Consider the following 26,523-nt stretch of genomic DNA (forward strand, 5'->3'; position numbering starts at 1 on the left):
GCGGGGTGCAGGGCAGTCAGACTGGGACCATGGAGCTCAGCGTCCTCCTCTTCCTTGCACTCCTCACAGGCCTCTTGCTACTCCTGGTTCAGGGCCACCCTAACACCCATGGCCGCCTCCCACCAGGTCCCCGCCCTCTGCCCCTTTTGGGGAACCTTCTGCAGATGGACAGAAGAGGCCTACTCAAATCCTTTCTGAGGGTAAGACACAGATGAATGGGGTCTGAGGGTGGGCTGCTTCTTGCCTTGGTACTTGGGGATCCTTCACCAAACAGAATGAGGCAGACTTCCAGAGTCAGGGGTGGCACAGGGATGGTTGGTGAGTACGGAGCATAGTGAAGCGTGATGGGTGGTAGTATTAGGAGGAAAACATCAAATTAAATTTAGCAGAGTTTATTTGAGCAAAGAAGTGACTCATGAATTGGACAGCTCCCTAAACCAGGAAAGACACCACACGGCAGTATGGTCAAGTGGTATTTACAGGCAGAAAAAGGAGGTGACATAGAGAAACAGCCTGATTGGCCACAGATCACAGCTTGCCTTACTTGGTCACAATCTGAGCAGTTTGCAGCCTGTGTGGACTGAAAGCTCAGCTGCTCTGATTAGCCAACACTTGGCTATTTGTCACAAGAATATATTCATTTGGGCCGGGCACAGTGGCTCATGCCTGTAATCCCAGCACTTTTGGAGGCCGAGGTGGTGGATCACCTGAGGTCAGGAGTTCGAGACCAGCCTGGCCAACATGGTGTAACCTTGTCTCTACTAAAAATACAAAAATTAGCTGGGCATAGTGGTGTGTGCCTGTAGTTTCAGCTACCCAGGAGGCTGAGGAAGGAGAATCACTTGAATCCAGGAGGCGGAGGTTGCAGTTAGCCAAGATCTTTCCACTGCACTCCAGCTTGGGTGACAGAGCGAGACTCCTTCTCAAAAAAAAAAAAAAAAAAAAAATATATATATATATATATATATATATATACACTCCCAAGTTAGGTTGCAGTTCACTCTATACAGAGAGAGCTTTAGGTCCAATTTAATTTAATTAAACAATTCTCCCCTTTTGGTCAGCCTCAAAATTTTGAGATTGACCAAAACCTTGGGCATCAACATTACTTCTGTCACCATCATAATGGACTTGTTTGCTCTCAGTATGGAATTCACAATGGACAATGTCAAAGTAGTTGAGTGATTCTTTATGTTTTCTTCATGTTTTTGTTGTTCCCACTGTAATGAGACCATTGGATGTACAAAGAATGGCTGCATATGAGCATTTAAGCCTCTTTTTTTTCTGAGACAAGGCCTCACTCTGTCAGCCAGGCTGAAGTGCTGTGGCATGATCACATCTCACTGCAGCCTTGACCTCCCAAGGCTCAGGTGATCCTCCTGCCTCAGCCCCCCAAGTAGCTGGAACTACAGGTGCATGCCACTATGCCCAGCTAATTTTTCTATTTTTTGTAGAGACAGGGTTTTGCCATGTTGCCCAGACTGGTCTCAAACTCCTGGGCTCAAGAAATCCACCTGCCTTGACCTCCCAAAGGGCTAGGATTACACGTGTGAGCCACTGCACCCGGCCAACACTCCTGAGAAAATACAACACATCAGGGAGACTGTTATGATGGCTTTCAGGAGGGTAATACAAAGAAAATGAAGTCACTGGGCCTGTAATAAACTTTGAGGAATGTGGACTTGGGGGTATAGATAAGGTCCACTGTCCACAGAGAGAAGAAAGGCTGTTAATAGTCTCTTTTAACTTGAGTGTGTCCATGAACCAAACTGATAAAAATCAAATAATTCAAAGGTCAGACAATAAAGATAGTTCAATAGTATTAGATTCCAATTGGTCATAGATTTTGTTCAGGGCATGATGGTGATTAAGGACCAGAGCTTGCTGTAAAATAACTTGATTTATAGAGGCATTCATTTGTAACACATATCATAGTATCCTGGAGACCCACTAGAAGAAACATTAAGAGAAGAAAAGCTTGGGATAGCCAGGCTTGCTGTGTTAGTCCATTCTCACTCTGTTATAAAGACATACCTGAGACTGGGTAATTTATAAAGAAAAGGGATGTAACTGACTCACAGTTCCACATGGCTGGGGAGGCCCCAGGAAAATACAATTCATGGCAAAAGGTGAATGAGAAGCAGGAAACTTACAATCATGGTGGAAGGTGAAGGAGAAGCAAGTACCTTCTTCACAAGGTGGCAGGAAAAAAAGAGAGAGCCAAGGGGGAAGAGCCTCTTATAAAACCATCAGATCTTGTGAGAACTCACTCACTGTCACAAGAACAGCATGGGGGAAACCGCCCCCAGGATCCAGTTACCTCTTACTAGGTCCTTGCCTCCACACCTGGGGATTACAATTCAAGATGAGATTTGGGTGAGGACACAGAAGCAAACCATATCACTTAACATCACCATTCAGGATGCTTGCAAACCAACTGTTAGCTGCACCTGTAAACACATATCTGTTTCTTTCCCCTGAGAAATGTCCTTAGTGTATTTGGTGGCAGTGTCTAGAGAAACAGCATGTCAGCCACATTTTAAATTAAGTTATCTGTACTAGTGAATTCACTGGAAAGATAAGAGCAATATTTGGTTTTCTTCAGCACCATACACAAGCCTCCAAGATGGGCATAGAGGAGATCTAAAATTGCATGATGTTCCATTAAGCATTTTTGTTGCCACATATGTTCCCATCTCCTTTCTGGAGAGTGGCTTCTACCCATCAGAACTCCTTGGAGTTTCAACTGGCTACAAAATTCAAGATGTCCCTTAATGTATAAATTAGCCTCAGATTCCAAACAACTGTCACTCAAATACCACCAAGAGTGAGCACCCAGGAACCCAACTGGAATCTTTACTGAACAGAAACCAACTTATCTTCATCGATTTTGAGGTTGATAGTAATTTCAGTTATTGACTGTTTTGGCTTTTCACTACGGGAAGTATTAGGAAACTCTCAGGGAAACAATTTGGAAAGCAGCAGTGAGCTAGGCCAAATAGCCAGTTCTGGACCAGTGAGGAGAAAGAACAGAATAAGCAAACCTCAGGATACTCAAGGTAGGCCCTCGTGGGGTTGGAAAAGAGGGTCACCTACTGGCATTAGAGCAGAGATCAGTTAGATTTGTTTACACATAAGTCTGCATAGCTCCTGAACAAGGTGGGAAACTTACTTTTTTGTGGTCTTTTTCTAGCATGCTGCGAGGGTGCATAACCACATTTAGTTGGAAAGAGACTTTACTGTATTTACTTATTTATTTATTTTTTATAGAGTTGGGGTCATGCTATGTTGACCAGGCTGATCTTGAACTCTTGGCCTCAAGCAATCCTCCCATGTCAATCTCCCAAAGTGCTGGGATTACAAGCATGAGCCACCATGCCTGGCCACTTTACCATATTTAATCCAGTAACATTACACATGCAATTACCCATATCCACATAGGTAGTCGCCAGGTCTTGCATACAGGATGCCTGGAAGCAAAATATGCCTTTTGCAGCCATCATTCAGATACATTTTCTATATTTGGTAGTGATTATGTTATTAGCTAGTTAATAGTATGTTATTACATACTGTTATTATATTATATTAACTAACTAATAACATAATCACTACCAAATATTTCCAGTGAGTGCAAAAAAGCAAGTGGCCATGATGCGTAGAATATCAAGATATAGCTTTCCACTCCTCCTTTGGGGTTTCTGGGTGATTCTCATTGGGAACATGAAGAGGCATTGGCACCAGTGAAATTATTTCCTGATTTTGGAGCATTGGCTCACAAACTCAGCAACTGCTTGCTTTTGTTTGTTTGTTTGTTTGTTTTGCTAGAGTATAAGCCTTTGCTAAAGCCATTCACAGATTATAGTCCTATGGATTTTCTTGTAAGGAATGGGAAAACGTTAGGACAGCAAGAAACAGGGAAGAAAGGATAAAAGATAATGCTTTCACGATGGAAGAGAAATCTTGATCCACAATCTTGGAAAAGCTGTCCACATATAAGATGCCAACTGCTTCTGGGGAAAAACTTCCCTGGTCAGCTTTGCCTTAAGGTCTCCAACAGACATAGAGTTCTAGGAGTCTAGAAGGGTCCTTTCCAATGGAGAGATGTGGATCCAAGATCCGAGACCCTGACATTTTGCTACAGAGAAGAACTTGGCATTGTCCTTTCCAATGGAGTGCAAGGAACAGTCTTAGAAGAACTTGGTATGGTCCCTTACAATCGAGTTCAAGGACAGTTTCTCTGGTGTCATTTCCAAAGGGCCCAACCTCTAAATTCTAGATCATGAAAAGTTTGGTTGTCATCAACTGATGTGTCATCAATGACTCATTTTACCTGGTGAAAACATGCTTTGGCATAAAGTATTATAGCCTTGCATTATTGAGTCACATCAGAGTTTATAAGAGTGGGAGATACATGAGATTCTATTATTAGGGTCATAGGCCTTCTATTACTATTTTACAAGAGATCCATCTATGTCTTTCCAGTAGGAGTGGATCTAATTGCCATCAATCAATAATACCTTAGACCAAGGGACTCCAATCAATTCGGCATGCTTTGCCTAATGATATTTGTTTGTAATACTGTTGCGGGACAATCAAAGACTGGAGAGACTGAAAAACGTTCAGGAGAGTTTATTAAATTAAGGTGATCACTGGTTCAGCCAGACATACATCCAGAAAGTCTGAGACCTGAACAAAGGGCTTTTCCTACTTCTAAACATATTAAGGTGGGAATTACATGAGGCAGGAAGCCAGTCTCAGAAGTGATAAACAAAGCAGTTAAATAACATTTCTTACATCTTGAGAAAGACATGTCTTGCAACCTAAACTTGTTGGTCCTGTGACCCTGCAGCTGTGCAGGAACTCACTGGGCCTGTAATAAACTTTGAGGAATGTGGAGTTGGGGAGTATAGATAAGGTCCACTGTCCACAGAGAGAAGACAGGCTGTTAATATTCACTTTCAACTTGAATGTAAGGTGCAGCCATACTTTGCAGCAACCTTAAAAGGATTTTAAAATTTATATTACTACTACTATTAGGTTATAGTTGATTTCATTAATTCCTTCTTCAATACCTTATTTAACTGTTTTACCACTTGTCTAGTGAAACAAATACCTCTATCACTGGAGAGTTCTCCAGGAATGCCCAGTAAGGAAATATATTTTCTAATAACCTTTTATCTACTGTTATGGCATTGATTGATCTTTGTGCATAGAAATGCTTTAATACAACCAGAAAACATGCAATGAAGCTGGCAGTTGAATTAACTCCATTTTCAAGTGTTCAAATGATCTACCAAGTGCCAGAAATATATCGCCTGAGGTTTTTGTTGTCTTACTAGAATTATGGATTTGAGAAACCAAATATTAGTTATAAACCATTTAGCAATCTTGGAACAGTCACCTCATCAATATTTTTTCATAGTTTGGATCATTTTCTCTCTTCTATGATGAGTCATGGAATACAGAGCTTTTAGTAATGGAAATTTTAAGAACTCAGGAAGGACCAGGCGGCCATCTAGGGTCTCCATGAGTGCACGCTTCACATTGGAATTACAGACTCTTAAGTACAAATTTTAATACCATAAGTAGCAATTTATGCTCCTCTAATTCAGGTACATAATACTGGTTTATTAAATAGGTTATCATAGGTAATTTGATGGTGCCATTGCACTCCAGCCTGGATGACAGATTGAGACCCTGTCTCTGAATTGGAACTGCATGGGGGCACTGTCCTTGGAGGGGTGAATGGGTGTGAAGAGGTGTCTGGGTATGAGCCGCAGGTGTAGAATTTCACTCTTCTCTGCCATCCTCTGTTACATCCTTGGGTACCTGCCTGCCACTGAAAGAATGAGGTAAAAGAGGTGGTGGCACGAATCAAATAGATTTTGCTGTGCCAATGAGAGAGAGCAGACTAGCCCATGTCAGTGCCAGGAGAGTGGAAGAGAGAGGGAGAGCAGGAAAGGAGTCTGGGTAGGGAGTGCTTATCAACAGTACACATAATGCCCTATAATGGCAACTGCCACTTGCTCAGTATTTACCTGGCTTATCACTGCTTACCATGCATGATTTTATGATTAATTGTCTGCTTATTATTACTAATCAATCAACCCACTTTCCAATGGGAGAATTAGAACACTGACAATACCTTCCAGCTCCTCTTCCCCTTCCCCCTCCCATGTTGACCATACTCCTGAATCTTAGGCTCATTATCCTTTTACTACTAATAGAGTTTTTTTTTTTTATTTTTGATCAATGGTCTTTTTAATGATACCAACTACAGAGTATATATGCCAATACTACTATGAATTTTTAAATTATTTGCTTAGACAGAATACGTGGACATACAAATGATGAATGTGATAAATGTCATACATATATATTTATCTTAGACACTTAGTCAAAACATGTGGTCTTTGGTTATTAGACACTGCCACTTTACCTGGAAGATACAAGGTAATTGGTCACAGACTCTCAAATTATGGAACACTTAGATTTTTCAGAGGAATGACATGGAGGGAGCCAAGGAGTCTTATGATTAGATATGATGTTATTTGGGTGGCTCACGACCCCACTGGGCAACACACAAAGACATGGTGGCTTATACCTGTAATCCCAACACTTTGGGAGGCTGAGGTGGGAGGATCGCTTGAAGCCAGGAGTTAGAAACCAGCCTGGGCAACCAAACAAGACCCTGTCTCTACAAAAAACTTTTAAAAATTTAGCCAGCCATGGTGGCATGTGCCTGTAGTCCCAGCTACTTGGGAGACTGAGGCAGGAGGATGACTTGAGCCTTGCAGTTTGAGGCTGCAGTGAGCTGTGATCACGTCACTGCACTCCAGCCTGGGCACAGAGCAAGACCCTGTCTCTTAAAAAAAAAGTCATCTGAAATGTGAGGAGTGATAACATTTAGGAAAGTGTGTATAGGTTTAAATTCTGGTCAAAGACATCCTACACAATTCACTGAACCTTCTCTTTAAGGGTTTTTTCCAAGCTCTGCAGATGCTATCTACCCACAAATCATGCCTCTGTTAACAGAATTTGCTGTTCCTTCTAGCTCTTGGTATCCCACTGCCCGCTTTCTTTATGAAAGCTGGTATGGTCATTGAATATCCCAATCCTTTACAAATTTTGAAACAAGCAAAACTGTCATTGAAATTTGTATTTGCCTAAAATGAGTTTTCAAAAGGATCTTTGTGGCTACCTTATTAGTTCATAGAAAGTGGAGGCTTGTCAGGAATGATATTAAAGAATTTTTTCATTTAAATTGTTTTAGAGACAGGGTCTCACTCTCTTAACCAGGCTGGAGTGCAATGGCACAGTCATAGCTCACTGCAGCCTTGAACTCCTGGGCTCAGAAGATTCTCCCACTTTAGCCTCCAGAGTAGCTGTGACTAAAAGTGTGAGCCACCATGCCCCACTATTTATTTTTGTAGAGATGTGTTTGGGGGACGGTCTCACTATGTTGCCTAGGCTGGTCTCGAACTCCTGGCCTCAAGCAATCCTCCTGCCTCAACCTCCCAAAGCATTTGGATAAGTTTTGCATAGACATGTTTGACCCTCTCCCTTCCTTTATTGCAGCAAAGTTTTCCATTTTCTCACAGGGAGGACTTGGGGCAAATAGTTTTTGTCGTTGTTGTTGTTGTTTGAGGATGCGGGTGGGTCATCTTGGTTAATGTCAGTGCAAGAACGGTGTCTGCTCCTCATTATTGGGGTTTCTTAGCTATCTAGGCAGGCAGCAGCTCCCTTGGGAAGACTTCCTGACCCCCAGGTCCCCACCATATGCTCTCATACACCAGCTGCCCCTCCTTACTGAGCCTATGTCCTTGACAATGCTGCATTTACCTGTGATCCTGTGGCTGAGCTCTCCCTCACACTTCCAGACAAGGAAGGCCTGTGAGGTATCAGAACAGTGCTGAACATAGTACCTGGTACACAACAGGTGTTTAGTAAATATGTGTACAGGAACAAATGAAGGAGTCATTGAGTGAAAGCTCCAAGCCTGACTCAGTGGAACTAGCAGTCTGCCAGGGCCTGCAAAGTGCTGCCTAGCCCTCAGTAGGGGGTCACAGATCTGGGGATCCCTCCCCACCAAATAGAGTTGCATCATATAGGTAAAGGTCCCAAGTGCCTATTGTTTTCTTTTCATCATTTTCCATGTGTGACAAGAGTATCACGCAATCATGTGAATCAATGGACTTAGCTTTCTCACTAGAGTAATGTGTCTGGGAATTATCTGTGTTGTCATGGGATTTTCCAGGTGTCATTTACAACTACCTGTGGACAAGATGAGGTGCTACCCTCATCTTAGAATTAGGGATGGTGGCCAGGCGTGGCAGCCCATGCCTATAATCTCAGCACTTTGGGAGGCTGAAGCGGGTGGATCAACTGAGGTCGGGAATTCGAGACCAACCTGACCAACATGGAGAAACCCTCTCTGTACTAAAAAACACAAAACTAGCTGGGCATGGTGGCACATGTCTGTAATCCCAGGTACTCGGGAGGCTGAGGCAGGAGAATTGCTTGAACCCGGGAGGCGGAGGTTGCCCTGAGCCGAGATTGCATCATTGCACTCCATCTTGGGCAACAAAAGTGAAAATCCATCTCAAAAAACAAACAAACAAACAAAAACAAACAAACAAACAAAAGTAGCGATAGTGATGCTCAGCCTGGGGAAAGCACTTGTCCAGTGGCACACAACTGGGAAAAGGGGAAGCTGAGATCCAGCAGGAGGTCTGTCTCCAAAGCCCTCCTAGACTAAAGCTGCTTAACGATTTGTGGATTATGAAATCCTCTGAGAGTTTGATAAAAGCTGTGGCCCCCTCTTTTCCAAATAGGCACATACATGTTTGCATAAAGTTGTGAGGCTTCACAGACTCCCTAAAACTCTTTCATAAACCTTCCAAGGATCCTCTAGGTATTCACGACCATCTATGATGATTGCATCTGTTGGGGGTGGGGGAAAGAGGGAGGGCATGAGCAAGTGTGTGTCAGGGCTGAGGAAGGTGGTGCTGTTGCTTTTCCATTTCCCAATAAGCTTCCAGATTCTTTTTGATGTCAGAGGAATGCGGGCTCGTGTCTCAGATTCAACTCTTATGCATTGAGTCACAGTTTTCTCTTCTGTCAATTAAGATAATGGCAATGAGAATGTGTGCCCCTAAGGTGGTTGTGAGGATTAAATGGGATATTGCATAGAGCTAGTATATAATAAGTGCTCATTAAATGGCAACTACCTTGATCCACTCATTCATTTATTCACGAATCCAATAACAATTCACTGGGCACTTTCTATGTACCAGGAAATATTCTAGGAATTGATGATGTGGCATCTTGGACAAGACACACGAGGCCACTGTGCTTATGGACATTCCATTGGCAGAGACAGATGAGCAAAAAATAAACAGACAAGGAAATATTAGGTGGAGAAGAGCTACGATTAAACTAAAGCAGGGGAATATTTCAGACAGTGATGAGAACTATGTTAGATTGAGTGGTTAGGGGAAGACGGTCTTGTTTTTTTTCTGAGCAGGGACAATGAAAGATTCAGGTGGAAGGCACTAGAAGGAGGCAGGGGTGGCTGCAAGAATCCTGAAACAGGAAAAATCTCAGAGAACAACATGGAGGAGCGAGTGGGAGAAGTCAGAGCGGTAATAGGGCCATGTCATGTAGGACCATGTGAACCATCAGTGGAGACTTCAGATCTTATTCTCAGCAAAGTGGGAGCATTGGAGGCCTTGGTGACCATATGGATATTAATTATTTTACATTTTAGTGGGGTTACCTTGGCTTGTGGGGCAGTGAAACAATTGTTAAGTGGAGTAAGCATGTAATCCAGAAGTCCAGTGAAGGAGCTTTGCAGAGATCAATGCAGGGCATTTGTAAGTAAACTTAACAAATTTTATGACTTTTATGTCAAGTTTTTATTGAAGTTGAACATCACTGTAAAAAGCACACAGCTCAATGAATTTTCACAAACTGAACATACTCATGTAATTGACATGCAGGCCAAGTAGCAAGAACACCCCAAAACCCCGCACCCTGTTCTTTTCTATTCACTATCCACCTACCATCTTGATCATGGGTTGATTTTATCTGTGTATGAACTTCTTTTTTGTTTTTGTTTGTTTGTTTGTGAGACTGAATTTTGCTCTGTCGCCCAGGCTGGAGTGCAGTGGCACAATCTCGGCTCACTGCAACCTCCGCCTCCCCGGGCTCAAGCAATTCTCTTGTCTCAGCCTCCCGAGTAGCTGGGACTACAGGTGAGAGCCACCATGCCTGGCTAATTTTTGTATTTTTAGTAGAGATGGGGTTTCACCATGCTGGTCAGGCTGGACTCAAACTCCTGACCTCTTGATCAGCCTGTCTCAGCCTCCCAAATTCCTGGGATTACAGATGTGAGTCACCACACCTGGCCCTGTGTTTGAACTTCATACACATAAAATTATGATGCATTGACTCTTTTGTGCCTAGTTGCTTCCCCTCAACATTATGCCTGTGAGTTTCAGCCATGTTATCACCTGTAGCTGTAGTTTGTTGTTTTTGTTGCTGTATTCTATTGTGAGAACCCTCACTGTTTGACTATATCTATATTGATGAGCATTTTATTAAGAAAGCTTCTGTGAATATTTTGTTCATTTTTTGGTGAACACACATACACATTTTTGCTGGGCATGTACCTGGGAGTGAAGTGGCTGGTTTCCTGGGTATCTGTTTGTTCAGCTTCAGGAAATACTGCCCAGCAGTTCCACAAGTGGCTGCACAGTAATCCCACCTTATGCACTGGAAGATATCTTCTGAGACCCCCAGTGGATGCCTGAAACCCCACATAATACTGAACCCTATGCATACTCTTTTTTTTTCCTATACAATCACATTATATGGGGAGGGTGGTATACACAGTGCAGACATGGTGGACAAAGAATGATTCATGTTGGGGTGGGACAGAGTGGATGGTGAGAGACATCATCATCCTACTCAGAATGATGCACAACTTAAAACTTACAAATTGTTTATTTCTGGAATTTTCCATTTAATATTTTCAGACTGTGGTTAGCTGCAGGTAACTGAAACTGCAAAAAGCAAAACCACAAATCATAAGAAGTATGCAGTGGGGGTGATATTCATCATATTTTATCAACCATCTTTACTTTTTAGGGCACAAGCCAGAGCAGACCCTGGCTGGGCCACCCATTAACCTAAGCTTGTCCAACCTGCCTTATTTTGTTGTTGTTGTTCTGTTTTGTTTTGTTTTAGCTTTTTAGCAGCCTGAAGCCATGGTTTTCAGTTTTTGTCTCCAGTGATACACAGAAAAGAAGGATGAGGAAGGGGCTTTTCTGGCCCAACCAGAAACGGAAACTAAGAATCCATGACTGTATTCTCTCCCTTGGACACCGTTAACCATTAACCCTCAATTGCTGGGTCCTGGCAGGGGGAAGGGCAGCCTGGGGAGGCGGATGTTGGGGAGGGGCTAATTACCAATCTGGTATGTAAGTATTTTGATAGTTTTACAACGGAGGTGTATGCTGACTAACAGCCACCCCTGGTGTGGATGTGATTGGCAGTTCCGAGAGAAATATGGGGACGTCTTCACGGTACACCTGGGACCGAGGCCCGTGGTCATGCTGTGTGGAGTAGAGGCCATACGGGAGGCCCTGGTGGACAAGGCTGAGGCCTTCTCTGGCCGGGGAAAAATCGCCATGGTCGACCCAGTCTTCCGGGGATATGGTGAGGGCCTCAGAGGCACTGGGAGGGGGTGGGTGGGGGGTGCATCAGGGAAGGGAGTATATGGGGGAAAGAAGGACTCAGAGCCTTCTTCCAACTTCCTCTGCAACCAACCCACACCTCCCCTGCACCCTAGGTGTGATCTTTGCCAATGGAAACCGCTGGAAGGTGCTTCGGCGATTCTCTGTGACCACCATGAGGGACTTCGGGATGGGAAAGCGGAGTGTGGAGGAGCGGATTCAGGAGGAGGCTCAGTGTCTGATACAGGAGCTTCGGAAATCCAAGGGTGAGTTCTGGGGGATGAATAGGAAAGAAAGACAATGAAACACTGAGAGATGCGGGTGTATAGGAACAGAAAGACAGAGAGGTATACATGGGCAGAGACAGACAAAACCAGAGACATGATCTGACAGAGGTATAGGGACAGAGAGGGAGAGAGACAGGGGTATAGAGAAGGACAGGGATTGGCAGGAGAGAAACAAACAGAACCAGGGAAAGAGAGAGATGCCAGGTGTATAATGTCCAAGAGTTACTCAAAGAGGCTGGATGTGATGACTTTTGCCTGTAATCCCAGTACTTTGGGAAGCTCAGGCAGGAGGATTGCTTGAGGCCAAGAGTTGGAGAACAGCCTGGGCAACATAATGAGATCCTGTCTCTACACAGTATAGAAAAGAAATGAGCCAGGCATGGTGGTGTGTGCCTGTAGTCCCAGCTACTCAGGAGGCTAAGGTGGGACTACAGGATCACTTGAGCCCAGGAGGTTGAGGCTGCAGTGAGCTGCGATTGTGCCACTGCACTCCATCCTGGACAACAGAGCAAGATCCTGTCTCAAACAAACAAACAAACTCTCAAAGACATAAAATTTCATGGATGAATTGTGTCTGTCAAAGTCAAAAACAGAAGTTATGTAAAAGAAAAAAACTACAGACATTTAACAACTAATGACCTGTGTTTTCCTTGCCCTGGGTGAAGTGCTGATGAGCTGGCAGTGAGCAGACAGGCCAGATGGGGTGTTCTGCCTGGGTGCAGCTGGAGGGGTCATCAAAGAATCACTAGGTTATTTTTGAGTTCTCCATAACTTGGTGTCTGTGGAACATGTAGGTGAAGGGTCTCTGGCTAGCACCTCCATCTCATTCATGCCAGGTGTTTACAATCTCTCTTATCAAAGTTTCTCAAGAGGCTCTGGGATGTAAATGCAGAGGCTGCGTGGGGAGGTAGAGACCCAGGAGCTATAGGGAAACAGGGACAAGAAGACTGAAGAGAAGGACAGGAAGAAACAATGACACAGGCAGGAGGAAAGAGACAGATGGAGGGACCAAAACAAACAAATATAGGTTGGGTACAGGGCTCATGCCTGTAATCCCAGCACTTTGGGAGGCTGAGGCTGGTGGATCATTTGAGGCCAGCAGTTCAAGACCTGCCTGGCCAACATGGTGAAACCCCATCTCTGCTAAAAATACAAAAATTAGCCAGGCTTGGTAGCACTTGCCTTTAATCCCAGCTACTCAGGAGGCTGAGACAGGAGAATTGATTGAGCCTGGGAAACGGAGGTTGCCATGAGCTAAGATCACACTACTGCACTCCAGCCTGCATGATAGAGTGAGACTCTGTCTCCAAAAATAATAATAACAATAATAAAATTAAAAAAGGCAGTGGGGGGGAGACAAATATACACACAGAGAGACAGAAAGAAACAAAGGCAAAGAGAAATTGAGGCAGAGAAAATTAGAGAGACAGACAGACAAGGCTTAGGAAAAGGTCTGCAGAGGAATGAGAGAAGACAGGCAAGTGAGACCCAGAGAGAGGCTGCACTAACCTGACCTTCTTGGGTGCTCACAGACCACCCTCCCTCCAGCTGGGGCCAGTGCTGAGCCTGGTGTATACAAGTATCACTTAACAAGTACAGAACAATTCCCAGAAGACTGGAGAGCCCTAGATGTGGAAAGAAGAGATTAAGGGGGAGTAATAGGTAGGGGTGGAAAGATGGTTTTTTATTCGTTTTAAATTAGAGATGGGGTCTCACTCTGTACCCAGGCTGGAGTGCAGTGGCACGATCATAGCTCACTGCAGCCTCAAACTCCTGGGCCCAAGTGATCCTCCCACTTCAGCCCCCTGACTATTTCAACTGGGACTATAGGCATGTGCCACCATGTCTAGTTACATTCTTTATTTTTTTTGTAGAGACAGGGTCTCCTTATGTTGCCCAGGCTGGTCTTGAATTCCTGATCCTTTTGCCTCAGGCTCCCAAAGTGCTGGGTTTAGAGGTATGGGCCCCTGTGCCCACCCAGGGCTTTTTAATTTATACAAGCAATTGATTGAACACCTACTCTGCCCAGCCCCTACCCCTGGGATTTAACTTTACTCGCTCCCAGAGTCAGAGGTGGGGCCTGAGAGGAGGTGCAGAGTGAGAACCGGCTTCATGGACTCTATAGCTGGGTTGCCTAGGTCTAAATCCTGGCCTCAGTAATGAGTAGCTATGCAACTTTGGTCAAATTACTCAACCTCTCTGTCTGCCCATCTATAAATTGCAGCTAATAATCGAATTGCATCTGCCTCACATTGTTGTAGTGAGAGGTCAGTGGAATTATGTGTGAAGTGCTGGTACATAATTAGCTGTTATGGTTATTCTCATGTTTACCATTACTGAGTGATGGCAGACAATCACACAGAGATGGGTGACAGCCTGATGTTCCCCAGGCCCTTCAGTCTGTGTCCTTGACCTGCTGCTTCTTCCTAGGAGCCCTCATGGACCCTACCTTCCTCTTCCAGTCCATTACCGCCAACATCATCTGCTCCATTGTCTTCGGAAAACGATTCCACTACCAAGATCAAGAGTTCCTGAAGATACTGAACTTGTTCTACCAGACTTTTTCACTCGTCAGCTCTGTATTCGGCCAGGTCAGGGAGAGGGAGAGGGACGGGGCGGGGGTGGGGGTGGGGGTGAGGTGAACATCCAGGACACACGAGAAAAGGATGACCTGTCTTGGGGGCTCAGAAATGCAGCTTATCCCTGGAAGAAAGGCAGAGACATGTGAAGAATCAGGGACATGGAGACCTGGAGGGAGGGGAGACGGTGAGACAGGGATAGAGACACTGAGAGAGAGAATGAGGCGTGATGGGGAGGCAGAAATAGAGAGAGACTGAGAGAAGGAAGATGAGCAAAAACAAGACAAAGAAAGGCAGAAATCAAAAGATTCTGAGAGACAGAGTTGATGAGAATGAGTGTGAAAGAGAGGGAGAGAGAGAATGAACGAGGCTTTGGGCTTGATGTCTACTCTTCTGCTCCTGGATGTCATTTTTGTTATTTTTTTTTTTTAGACGGAGTCTCACTGTTTCATTTAGGCTGGGGTGTAGTGTTGCCATCTGGGCTTACTGCAACCTCCACCTCTCGGGTTCAAGTGATTCTCCTGCCTCAGCCTCCCAAGTAGCTGGGACTGCGGGCATGTGCCACCACACCTGGCTAATTTTTTTTTTTTTTTGAGACGGAGCCTCACTCTGTTGCCTAGGCTGGAGTGCAGTGGCACAATCTTGGCCCACTGCAACCTCCACCTCCCTGGTTCAAGCAATTCCCCTGCCTCAGCCGCCTGTAGCTGGGATTACAGGCGCCTGCTGCTACGCCTGGCTAATGTTTTTGTAGTTTTAGTAGAGACGGGGTTTTGCCACATTGGCCAGGCTGGTCTCGAACTCCTGACCTCAAGTGATCTGCCTGCCTCAGACTCCCAAAGTGCTGGAATTACAGGTGTGAGCCACCATGCCCAGGCTGCTCCTGGTTCTTCTGTATCCTTGCTTCTCAGTCTTTGGTAAAGCTCTCCACCTAAAGAAAATCAAGGATAAATGACAATAAGGAACAGCATTTCTTCATTTTCTCCCATTTCTCCTTCTCCCTCTGTGTTTTTTTTCTTTCTCCAGATTAAAAAGGTAATCTTCTGCTCTTTTAAAACAAAATACTAAAATGTCTACTTATTTATTAACCTGGAAATATGCCTATTACATATTAAATTTAAGAATATCAAGTTGCAGAACAGTATGCATAGCTGTAGTTTTGTTGTTGTTGTTGTTGTTTTCAGACAGTATCTTGCTCTGTTGCTCAGGCTGGAGTGCAGTAGTGTGATCTCAACTCCCTGCCACCTCCACCTCCCAGGTTCAAGCGATTCTCATGGCTCAGCCTCCCGAGTAGCTGGGACTATAGGCGAGCGCCACCACACCCAGCTAATTTTTTTGTATTTTTAGTAGAGATGGGGTTTCACCATGTCGGCCAGGCTGGTCAACATAGCTACAGCTCTTAAGCAGGGGTGTATGTTGGATTCACATGTAGAGTTGTCACAGTTATGGATTTTCAGGACCCTACTTTCCAGGCGGTCTGATCTGGAAAGTCTGGGATGGGGCCCAAGGTGAGAACTTGTAACAAGCCCGACCAATAATTCTAATGTTCTCCTCCCACTGAGAACCACAGAGAAAAGTCTGGAAGGCAACCCACCAGACAGTTAACAATGGTTATCTCTAGAAAGAGAGATTAAGAAGGAAATTTACATCTCACTGTATACATTTGCATTTTTGCAATTATTTGCAATAAATTAGGCATTCCATTGTTCATCAAAGTAGTAGAAATAACCTCCAAAATACATAGTCCTAACATGTCAGCAGGCTTATCTTGTGTAAGAATCATTTTATTAATGTCTGACATGGCAAGGGAGATGAGGAGAGGTGGGAAGAGGGAGAGAAAAGTATGAGAAAGACAAATAAACAGGCTGAGGTAGACAATGAGTGACACAGAAAGGAAGTAAGACAGAGACAAAGAGAGATAGAAAGGAGAGAGGCAGGGAGATGGGGCAGAGGCCAAGAAAAAGACAGAAGTATGAGGGAGGAAGATGCAGAAAGAGGTAAATGTGAGATAGATCAAAGGAGACATAGAGTCAGTGAGTGAGGGATTCAGAGACAGAGGGAAGTGGGGAATTGTGGTTCCCATGGAGGGATTGGGGCCCAGGAGGGGCTCTCTCCCTGTGACCTGCTAGCTCAGCCCTAGGCAAACCTCACCACCGCTTCTTTCTTGCAGCTGTTTGAGCTCTTCTCTGGCTTCTTGAAATACTTTCCTGGGGCACACAGGCAAGTTTACAAAAACCTTCAGGAAATCAATGCTTACATTGGCCACAGTGTGGAGAAGCACCGTGAAACCCTGGACCCCAGCACCCCCAAGGACCTCATCGACACCTACCTGCTCCACATGGAAAAAGTGGGTTCTGGGAGAGGAAAAAGGGAGAGGAGGGGAGGGAGGGCAAGATGGAGAGGTGAGAAGAGGGAGGGAAAGGGGTAGGGAAGAGGAAAATGGGGAGGGAAGAAGAGAGACTAGGGAGGGGAGAATAGGGAAAGGGAGGAGAGCAGATGAGGAAGGAAAGAAAGACGAGGTGAAAGGAAGGAGGAAATAGGGAGGAGGAACTGAGATGGAGAGAGAGGGGAGGTGGGGAGACAGAATGAAAGACAGAGAGAGAGAGAGAGGGAGAGAGAAGACTGGCTGAGGAAGGAATTCTGGGCAAGGGACAAAAATACAGCAACAAGAGAAAAAACTCACAGAGGCAGAAAGAGACTGGGAGACAAAAAGAGAGAAACACATCAAAGAGATGTGGAGAGAGATAGAAACAGAGCCAGGAAGAGTAAAGAGAGGCTGAGAGAGACGAGTTAGAGATATGTGGCTGGACATGTAGAGGACAGAGAAAAGCAAACTGGGCCAGATAGTGTCAAAGACCTTTAGGCAAATGGAGGGCAGCCAGGGAGATGGTCGTATGCACAGCAAGGCTACAGCCCCCACTGACCCTCTCCTTCCTTCCCTACCGTGGACACAGGAGAAATCCAACGCACACAGTGAATTCAGCCACCAGAACCTCACCCTCAACACGCTCTCGCTCTTCTTTGCTGGCACTGAGACCACCAGCACCACTCTCCGCTACGGCTTCCTGCTCATGCTCAAATACCCTCATGTCGCAGGTGGGCCAAGGACAGCCAGTCAAGGGGGTCTTCTGACCTCCTTCTGAGCTGCAGAAATGGGGCTATGGGTACCACCTGGATGAGAGAGGGGATGCTGGCTTCCTATTCCGGGAGCACTGTAGGCTCTGGGCTAGATTCCAACCAAGCCAATTCTGTTGGTGGATGCGTGGACACATGAAGAATCTGTCCATGCATTCTCCCACTGTTTTCTTCCATCACTTAAGGATTTTTTGTTCTAAGGTTTTTGTTTATTTGTTCGTTTTTTGGTTTTTTTTTTTTGTCTTTTTTGAGACAGAGTCGCACTCTGTCGCCCAGGCTGGAGTGCAGTGGCATGCTCTCGGCTCACTGCCAGCTTCGCTTCCAGAGTTCATGCCATTCTCCTGCCTCAGCTTCCTGAGTAGCTGGAACTACAGGCGCCTGCCACCTCACCCGGCTAATTTTTTGTATTTTTAGTAGAGATGGGGTTTCACCGTGTTAGCCAGGATGGTCTCGATCTCCTGACTTCATGAGGTACAAATTTAAGGGGTACATATGCAGTTTTGTTACATGCGTAGGTTTTGTAGTGGTCAAGTTTGGGCTGTTAGGGTATTTATCACCCAAACAGTGTACATTGTACCCATTAAGTAATTTCTCATCATTCACCCCCCTTCTGCCCCCTCACTCTTCTGAGTCTTCACTGTCTATCATTCCTCTCTCTGTGTCCGTGTGTACACATTTTGTAGCACTCATTTATGAGTGAGAACATGCAATATTTGACTTTCTGTGCCATCACTTAAAAATCGATCCATCCACTTATCTTTTCATCTATTCATTCTTTAATTCATTAATTAAAGAATGTATAATTACTGATTCTTTCATTTATAATTCATTTAAGGACATATACTGTCATTCATTTATTTGGATTACTTGGTCCACAAGTTGATCCTTTGAAACAGTGATATGTTGATGGACTATTTGTCATTGATTCATTGGCTCATTCATTCATTCATTCATTCATACATGTATTCACCCATCCTTCTATGAACTAGGTTTCACCCTTATCCTTCCATCAGTCAATCTTTCAATTCACACTTAATCCGTCCATGCGTTCCTTCATTCATCACAATAATTCACTCGTTTATTCACCTCTGATCTATTTATCATTCAATCCAGCCATTCATTTATTCCTTTATTTACTCATACTTTACTAATTTAATTATTCACTTGCTCTTCCATAAATCTAGCCATTCATGTGATTATTCATTAATTGAGTTCATTGATTTCTTTGTCTATGGACCATTCATTAGTGATTAATTAATCAATCCATCTATTAATTGATAAGTACATATAGACATCCATTTATTGGTTTGTTCATTTATTCATCAATCTTTCCATCCATGAATTGATCTATTGACTGATTGATTCATGTATTTATTTATCTATCTAGTTCTTCATGGATTCATCTATTGTTCTATTACACTGTTGTATACCTGAGGACCAAGAATAGTGTCTCACCTATATTATAAACACAATAAATATTAGTTCATTTTCTACTCATCTTAAAGAGGGTGTTTTGAGAGGTTTGTAGCCTGGAGTTCTTAATCTGAAATACCATGCAAAATCATGTTGTGTGTGTGCATGTGTGTGTGTGTACCTGTGCATGTGGGAAGAGGATCCATAATATTCATTAGATTTCAAGCAGTGAGAATTCTTGTTGCTTCCTCCCACCTCCCCTCACCTCATGCTGATTACTTTGAGGGGTACCAAGGATCTAACCCTTTACTATAGGTTTTTCATTGGTCAAAAGAAAGTAGTGTCCCTGCTGAAAGGTCTCTTTTTAAAAAAATTTTTTTTCTTTTGAGATGGAGTCTTGTTCTGTCACCCAGGCTAGAGTGCAGTGGCACAATCTCAGCTCACTGCAGCCTCCACCTTCTGGGTTCAAGTGATTCTCCTGCCTCAGCCTCCTGAGTAGCTAGGAATACAGGCATGCATCACCACACCCAGCTAATTTTTTGTATTTTTAGTAGGGATAGGATTTTGCCATGTTGGCCAGGCTCATCCTGAACTCCTGACCTCAAGGAATCCACCCACCTCAACCTCCAAAATTGCTGGGATTACAGGCATGAGCCACCATGCCTGGCCTGAAATGCCTCTTTAAAATGAGATTCATTGGTCTTCTTTTCTGTGCAGAGAGAGTCTACAGGGAGATTGAACAGGTGATTGGACCACATCGCCCTCCAGAGCTTCATGACCGAGCCAAAATGCCATACACAGAGGCAGTCATCCATGAGATTCAGAGATTTGCCGACCTTCTCCCCATGGGTGTGCCCCACATTGTCACCCAACACACCAGCTTCCGAGGGTACATCATCCCCAAGGCAAGACTGACTGGATCCCCATATCCCTCCTGTGTGGGCATCCTGGATTCTCTTAATCCCCAAACTCAACCTTTTGTTGGCTTCTCAATTGAGTCCCCTTGTTTTTGTTTTTTCTTTTTCTTTTTTGTGGGGTGTGTGGAGGGTGGGCAGGGAATGGCAATATCTTTTGATCTTGTGATCCTCCCTCAGGACACGGAAGTATTTCTCATCCTGAGCACTGCTCTCCGTGACCCACACTACTTTGAAAAACCAGACGCCTTCAATCCTGACCACTTTCTGGATGCCAGTGGGGCACTGAAAAAGAATGAAGCCTTTATCCCCTTCTCCTTAGGTAAGCTGGACCCACAATTTCTTTCCCAGACACCAGAGGGCAGGTCCTATCCTCAGCTTGAGAAAAAAAAATGACAGGTCCTTATTAATTGAGCACTAAATATATTCCAATTACTTCACCTGCCTTATCCCATTCCATTTTCACTACAACCCTGTAAGGAGGCTTGAGAAAGAAGATTACATTCCCAAAGGCACATCTGGGCAAGCAGGACCTTGGGCAAGTATTTTAACATCTCTAAACCTCAGTGAATTCATTTTCTTAAAAAGAAAAAAATCTATTGAGCACTACCCTAAGCCCAGTGCTGTACTGGGGGCTGAAGATAATGCATCAAACAAGTCACACAGAGACAGGGTTCCTGCCCCAGGAAATTTAAAGTCCAGCAGGGAAGATGGGCATTCATCAAATAATAATAAAATAATCATCTCATGAAATGAATGAATGCCTGCAACATGCTTAGGACTGCCTGGCACAAAGGACATGCTCACAAGGGCATTTATTATTATAATTAGACATAATTGTGATAAGTGCTCTAAAGGGAGCTTTGGGAGCACAAAATAGGGAATACTAGCTAATCTTGTGGTGGGTCAGTAAGGAAAAGCTTACCAGAGGAACTGGCTTCCAAGCTAACATGTTCATGGGTGAGCATCACTCAATCATTGCAAAGTGTGTTCCAGGCAAAGGAAACAGCAAGGGCAAAGGCCAAAGGTGGAAACGTGATGGTACCACTGAGAACCTATAGGAAGTCCAGTGAGCCTTGGGTGTGGATTGCAGAAGGGAATAAGACAAAGGGCTCAGCTGGGCAGGACCTTGAAGGCTGTGGGAGGAGTTTGGATTTATGGTCTAGCACTGGGGAGGTGGAGAAGGTCTTGACATGCTCTGACTTGTCCCAGTTCTCATCCTCCACTCTTTGGCTGGTTAAGAGAAAAACTTTAGACAAATTAAACTTAGCAGAGTCTATTTGAGCAAAGAAACAATTCATGAATTGGACAGCACATGGAACCAGGAAAGGTTCAGAGAGCTCCACCCAGCAATGTGGTCAGGCACTATTTATCCACAGGGAAAGGAACTGAGGTACAGAAACAGCCTGATTGGTTCCAGCTCTGTGTTTGCCTTATCTGAGCATGTCTGAGCAGCTTGCAGCCTGTGATTGGCTGAAGCTTGGCTGCCTTGATTGTCCAAGGTTACTTGTTACAAGAATATACTCTCAAGTTGCATTGCAGTTTGTTTACATGTTGAGTTACGTTACAGTTTGTTATGTAGGGAGGCCGCTTTAGGCCAAATTTAACTTAATTTAACATGCACCATCCATGAAATGCCCCAGAAACAAACCCCCAGTCTTGAGTTTCATCAGTGACTTCAGTGATCCAGGGTCCTGGCCCAGTCCCTGGTTTTGTGCAGTACAGTGACCTCCTTCCACATTTTATCTTCAATGAAAATTGGGAACACATGGGGTGATGGCTTGAGGGTCAATGTCTTCTCTAAATTTTACTATCTTAAGTTTTTGTTTTTTTTTTATTCCTTCTTCAGACAGAGTCTTCCTGTGTTGCCCAGGCTGGAGTGCAGTGTCGCGATCTCAGCTCACTGCAACCTCTGCCTCCCGGGTTCAAGTGATTCTCCTGCCTCAACCTCCCGAGTACCTGGAACTATGGGCGGGCGTGTGCCACACTGCCTGGCTAATTTTTTGTATTTTTAGTAGAGATGGGGTTTCACCGTGTTAGCCAGGGTGGCCCTGATCCTCTGATCTTGTGATATGCCCGCCTCGGTCTCTCAAAGTCCCAGGATTACAGGCATGAGCCACTGCAACTGGCCTGCTATTTTGTTTTAAGACAGGCAGAGATGTAGGGAAATAAGGACAGAAACAGATAATTAACAAAGATAATGAGACTGAGAAACAGAGTTAGGGACAAAGAGGGAACACACTGAAGGATAGAGATGGGAAGCCAGTGGCAGAAAGACGGACAGCGGGTGAACATGAGACAGTATACGGAGAGGAAGAGAGAGAGAGAGACATAGAGAGCCACATAAGGAGAAGACGAGGAGGAGCAATAAGAGGAGAGAGAGGAGGAAAAGGAAGGAGGAGGGGAGAAAGAAGGAGGGAAAGGAGAGAAACAGAATAAAAGATAGGAAAAAGAGGGAGTGACATAAGAAGAGAGGAAGAAAGAATGAACAAGGCAAAAAAGGTATCTTTAGAGGGAGATGAAAGAAGGAGAGAGAAACAGAGATTGGTGAGGAGTCAGATTCAAGTAGATGGAGATAGGAAGTTAAGCAAGATGGAAGAAAGCCAACAGAAGGAGAGGAAAAGAAGAGACACAGTGTCTGACAGGTATAGACAAAGACAGGGGTAAGGCTGCCAGGGGCAGAAAGAAAGGCATAACCCAAGCCAAAAGGGTACTGCAGCCAAAGAAATTTGAAAGTGTCCAAACAGACGGTCCCAGAGATGGGGAGGGAGTGATGAGAGGGAGATAACAAGCCTCAGGGCGTGATGAGAGGTAGATAAAAGCCTCAGGCTGTTGTGAAAAATGTTGGGTCACGCAAATAGTTACAGAAGAACCAGCCCAGAGACCTGCCTGTTTCTAAGCTCATGTTGCCCACCTTCTGGATGTGCCAAAGGGACATGGACCCCTTTCCAGACACCTCCACGTAGACACACTTGTCCAACAACTTGACAGGCATAGGGAATGCCTGAAAACTCACACTTGACATAACCTTTCCAAGTTTTGCAGATTACGAAACACTGAAGTAAAAGGAAAGGCTCCCTTTGTCTGTGCCTCAGCTTTTTCCAGCTCCCTTTGTTCTCATTTTTCTCACAATCTGTGGTTTAGAACCTACTTGAGATTCCTTGCACCTCTGAGAATCAGTAGAAGCCATAGACCTTCCCTGTCTCGTATGCATCAGTCCCATTCACAATTTATATACAATTTGGGTTTTTTACCCCCTGAACTCTTGAAGCCTGTGGATCTCAGGCTGAGACCAGAAAACAGCCCAGAGACACACACACAGACACATGGCCAGAAACACATACCCCACACATACCCCCAGAAACAAACACAAGGCGATAACCAAACCTTAAGGCTCCTTAGCACAAGCCAAGTGCTATTCTAATAATTTTTACAATTGTATCCTTTAACCTCAGAAAAGCCCTTTGAGAGACGTGTCATTCTCCCCATATGAAAAGTGAAGACACTAAAAATGTTGTCATAAATGTGCTCACACTCACACATGTAGAGGTACACACACACACACAAAACCAGAAGTGGGTCATTATACTTTTTGGGGGTCACCAAACCCTTTGGAACTCTAACAGAAGCTACAAACTCCGTACTAGAAAAATGAACATGGCGCTGGGCACAGTGGCTCACGCCTGTAATGCCAGCACTTTGGGAGGCCAAGGTGGGTGGATTGATTACCTGAGGTCAGGAGTTCGAGACCAGCCTGGCCAACATGGTGAAACCCCATGTCTACTAAAAATACAAGAAAGTAGCCAGGCATGGTGGCGGGTGCCTGTAATCCCAACTACTTGGGAGGGTAAGCCACGAGAATCATTTGAACCCCCTGGGAGGCGGAGGTTGCAGTGAGCAGAGATGGTGCCACTGTGCTCCAGCCTGGGTGACAGAGAGAGACTCTATCTCAAAAAAAAAAAAAAGAGAGAGAGAGAGAAATGAACATGGCACATCCACTCAAAGATTTGCACCTGGTTTCAGAGCAGCTTCCTAAAAGTCCACCCTGAATTGTAGGTTAAAGGCCAGTCTTATGCAAATCTGTTGCAATGGACATAGGTGTCTGGGCTTAGGGACATGGCAGAGCGAAAAGTATGCACCTGCCCTGTGCCCATGCTGGTGACCTTCTGTGCCCACAGGGAAGCGGATTTGTCTTGGTGAAGGCATCGCCCGCGCTGAATTGTTCCTCTTCTTCACCACCATCCTCCAGAACTTCTCCGTGGCCAGCCCCGTGGCTCCTGAAGACATCGACCTGACACCCCAGGAGTGTGGTGTGGGCAAAATACCCCCAACATACCAGATCCGCTTCCTGCCCCGCTGAAGGGGCTGAGGGAAGGGGGTCAAAGGATTCCAGGGTCATTCAGTGTCCCCGCCTCTGTAGACAATGGCTCTGACTCCCCGCAACTTCCTGCCTGTAAGAGACCTGCTGCAAGCCAGCTTCCTTCCCCTCCATGGCACCTGTTGTCTGAGATCACATTGCGAGTGAGTGGAGGAGTGAGATTATTGAAAATTATAACATACAAAATTTTGTATATGTGTGTGTGTGTATATATATATATATATATTTTTTTTTTTTTTTGAGATGGAGTCCCACTCTGTCGTGCAGGCTGGAGTGCAGTGTCATGATCTCGGCTCACTGCACCCTCCACCCCCAGGGTTCAAGCAATTCTCCTGCCTCAGCCTCCCTAGTAGCTGGGATTACAGGTGTGCGCTACCACACCCAGCTAATTTTTGTATTTTTAGTAGAGATGGGGTTTTACCGTGTTGGCCAGGCTGGTCTCAAACTCCTGAACTCAAGTGATCTGCCCTCCTCGGCCTCCCAAAGTGCTGGGATTACAGGCGTGAGTCACCTTGCCCAGCCATATATATATATAATTTTAAAAATTAAGATGAAATTCACATAACATAAAATTAGCCATTTTAAAGTGTACAATTTCATGGCATATGGTTCATTCACAAAGCTGTACAACCACCACCATTTAGTTCCAATCATTTTCTTTTTTTTGAGATGGAGGCTCACTCTGTCACCCAGGCTGGAGTTCAGTGGCGCCATCTCAGCCCACTGCAACCTCCACATCCTGGGTTCAAGAGATTCTCCTGCCTCAGCCTCTGGAGTAGCTGGGATCACAGGCCCCTGCCACCATGCCAGGCTAAATTTTGTATTTTTAGGTGGTCTTGAATTCCCGATGTCAGATGATTCACCTAGTTCCAAATATTTTCATTATCTCCCCCAACAATACCCATACCTATCGAGCTGTCACTCCCCATACCCCATTCTCCTTTTCGTCTCAGCCCCTGATAATCTAGTTTTTGTCCCTGTAGACTTACCAGTTCTGATTATTTCCTATAAACAGAATCACACAATATTTGACTCTTTTTTTTTTTGGGAAACTAAGCCTTGCTCTGTCTCCCAGGCTGGAGTGCTGTGGCACGATTTTGGTTCACTGCAACCTCCGCCTTCCAAGATCAAGAGATTCTCCTGCCTCAGCTCCCAAGTAGCTGGGATTACAGGCATGTGCTACCATGCCTGGCTAATTTTCTTGTATTTTTAGTAGGGACATATTGGCCAGGCTGGTGGTGAGCTCCTGGCCTCAGGTGATCCACCCGCCTCACTGTCCCAAAGTGCTGATATTACAGGCGTAATATGTGATCTTTTGTGTCTGGTTGCTTTCATGTTGAACGCTATTTTTGAGGTTTGTGCCTGTTGTAGACCACAGTCACACACTGCTGTCGTCTTCCCCCATCCTCATTCCCAGCTGCCTCCTCCTACTGCTTCCGTCTATCAAAAAGCCCCCTTGGCCCAGGTTCCCTGAGCTGTGGGATTCTGCACTGGTGCTTTGCATTCCCTGATATGTTCCTTCAAATCCGCTGAGAATTAAATAAACATCTCTAAAGCCTGACCTCCCCACGTCAAGAGGTGATCTGTGCTATTTTGTGTGTGATTCTTTTATTGTCAGTTCTCTAGGGATTTTTCTGGAAGGAATGTTGGTAAGAATGCCTCCCTCACCTCAGTGACAACTCTGTGAAGGGCCAAACCATTGTCTTGCTCATCACTGTACTCTCAACACAGTGTGTGGCATATGACAGGTGTTCAAAATATTTGGTGAGGAATGAATGAATGAGTGGCTAAATCAGCCACTCCCTACCCCCACAGCCCACCCAAAATGGAGCTAGGCCTCCTCCATCAGACTATGTCTCCTCCATATCCCACTTTCTTCTGAGATCCAGAATAAATTCTCATCCCCAAAGGGCCCAGGATGCCCCCATTCTGCCTGCCAGTTACTCTCGATACCCCATGCTGCAATGCCACCTTTTGATAAAGCTCAGCGCTATTCTTGCAGTGGAACCACTCTAAATCCAGCCTCCAGGCTGGACGTGGTGGCTCACGCCTATAATCCCAGCACTTTGGGAGGCCGAGGCG

The 26,523-nt window shown here is 44.9% G+C and overlaps 1 protein-coding gene across 2 annotated transcripts; it reads left to right on the plus strand.

Annotated features, from left to right (window-relative positions):
• On the plus strand, window positions 1-26,002 carry LOC129020761 (cytochrome P450 2B6). 2 transcript variants are annotated; one of them, XM_063657206.1, is made up of 10 exons: window positions 166-200; window positions 9,527-9,734; window positions 11,251-11,721; window positions 11,855-12,004; window positions 14,456-14,616; window positions 16,772-16,948; window positions 17,556-17,697; window positions 19,867-20,054; window positions 20,244-20,385; window positions 24,242-26,002. In XM_063657206.1, exons 3-10 carry the CDS (start codon window positions 11,517-11,519, stop codon window positions 24,421-24,423), a joined length of 1,347 nt encoding a protein of 448 aa, XP_063513276.1. In that variant the 5' UTR covers window positions 166-200; window positions 9,527-9,734; window positions 11,251-11,516; the 3' UTR covers window positions 24,424-26,002. The 2 variants fall into 2 exon arrangements, with proteins under 2 accessions (XP_054321517.1, XP_063513276.1); XM_054465542.2 differs by lacking the exon at window positions 9,527-9,734 and having other exon boundaries at window positions 1-200; window positions 11,559-11,721.
• Window positions 26,003-26,523: the final 521 nt, after the last annotated feature.

Source organism: Pongo pygmaeus, chromosome 20 (assembly GCF_028885625.2).
Source record: "Pongo pygmaeus isolate AG05252 chromosome 20, NHGRI_mPonPyg2-v2.0_pri, whole genome shotgun sequence".
NCBI lineage: Eukaryota > Metazoa > Chordata > Mammalia > Primates > Hominidae > Pongo > Pongo pygmaeus.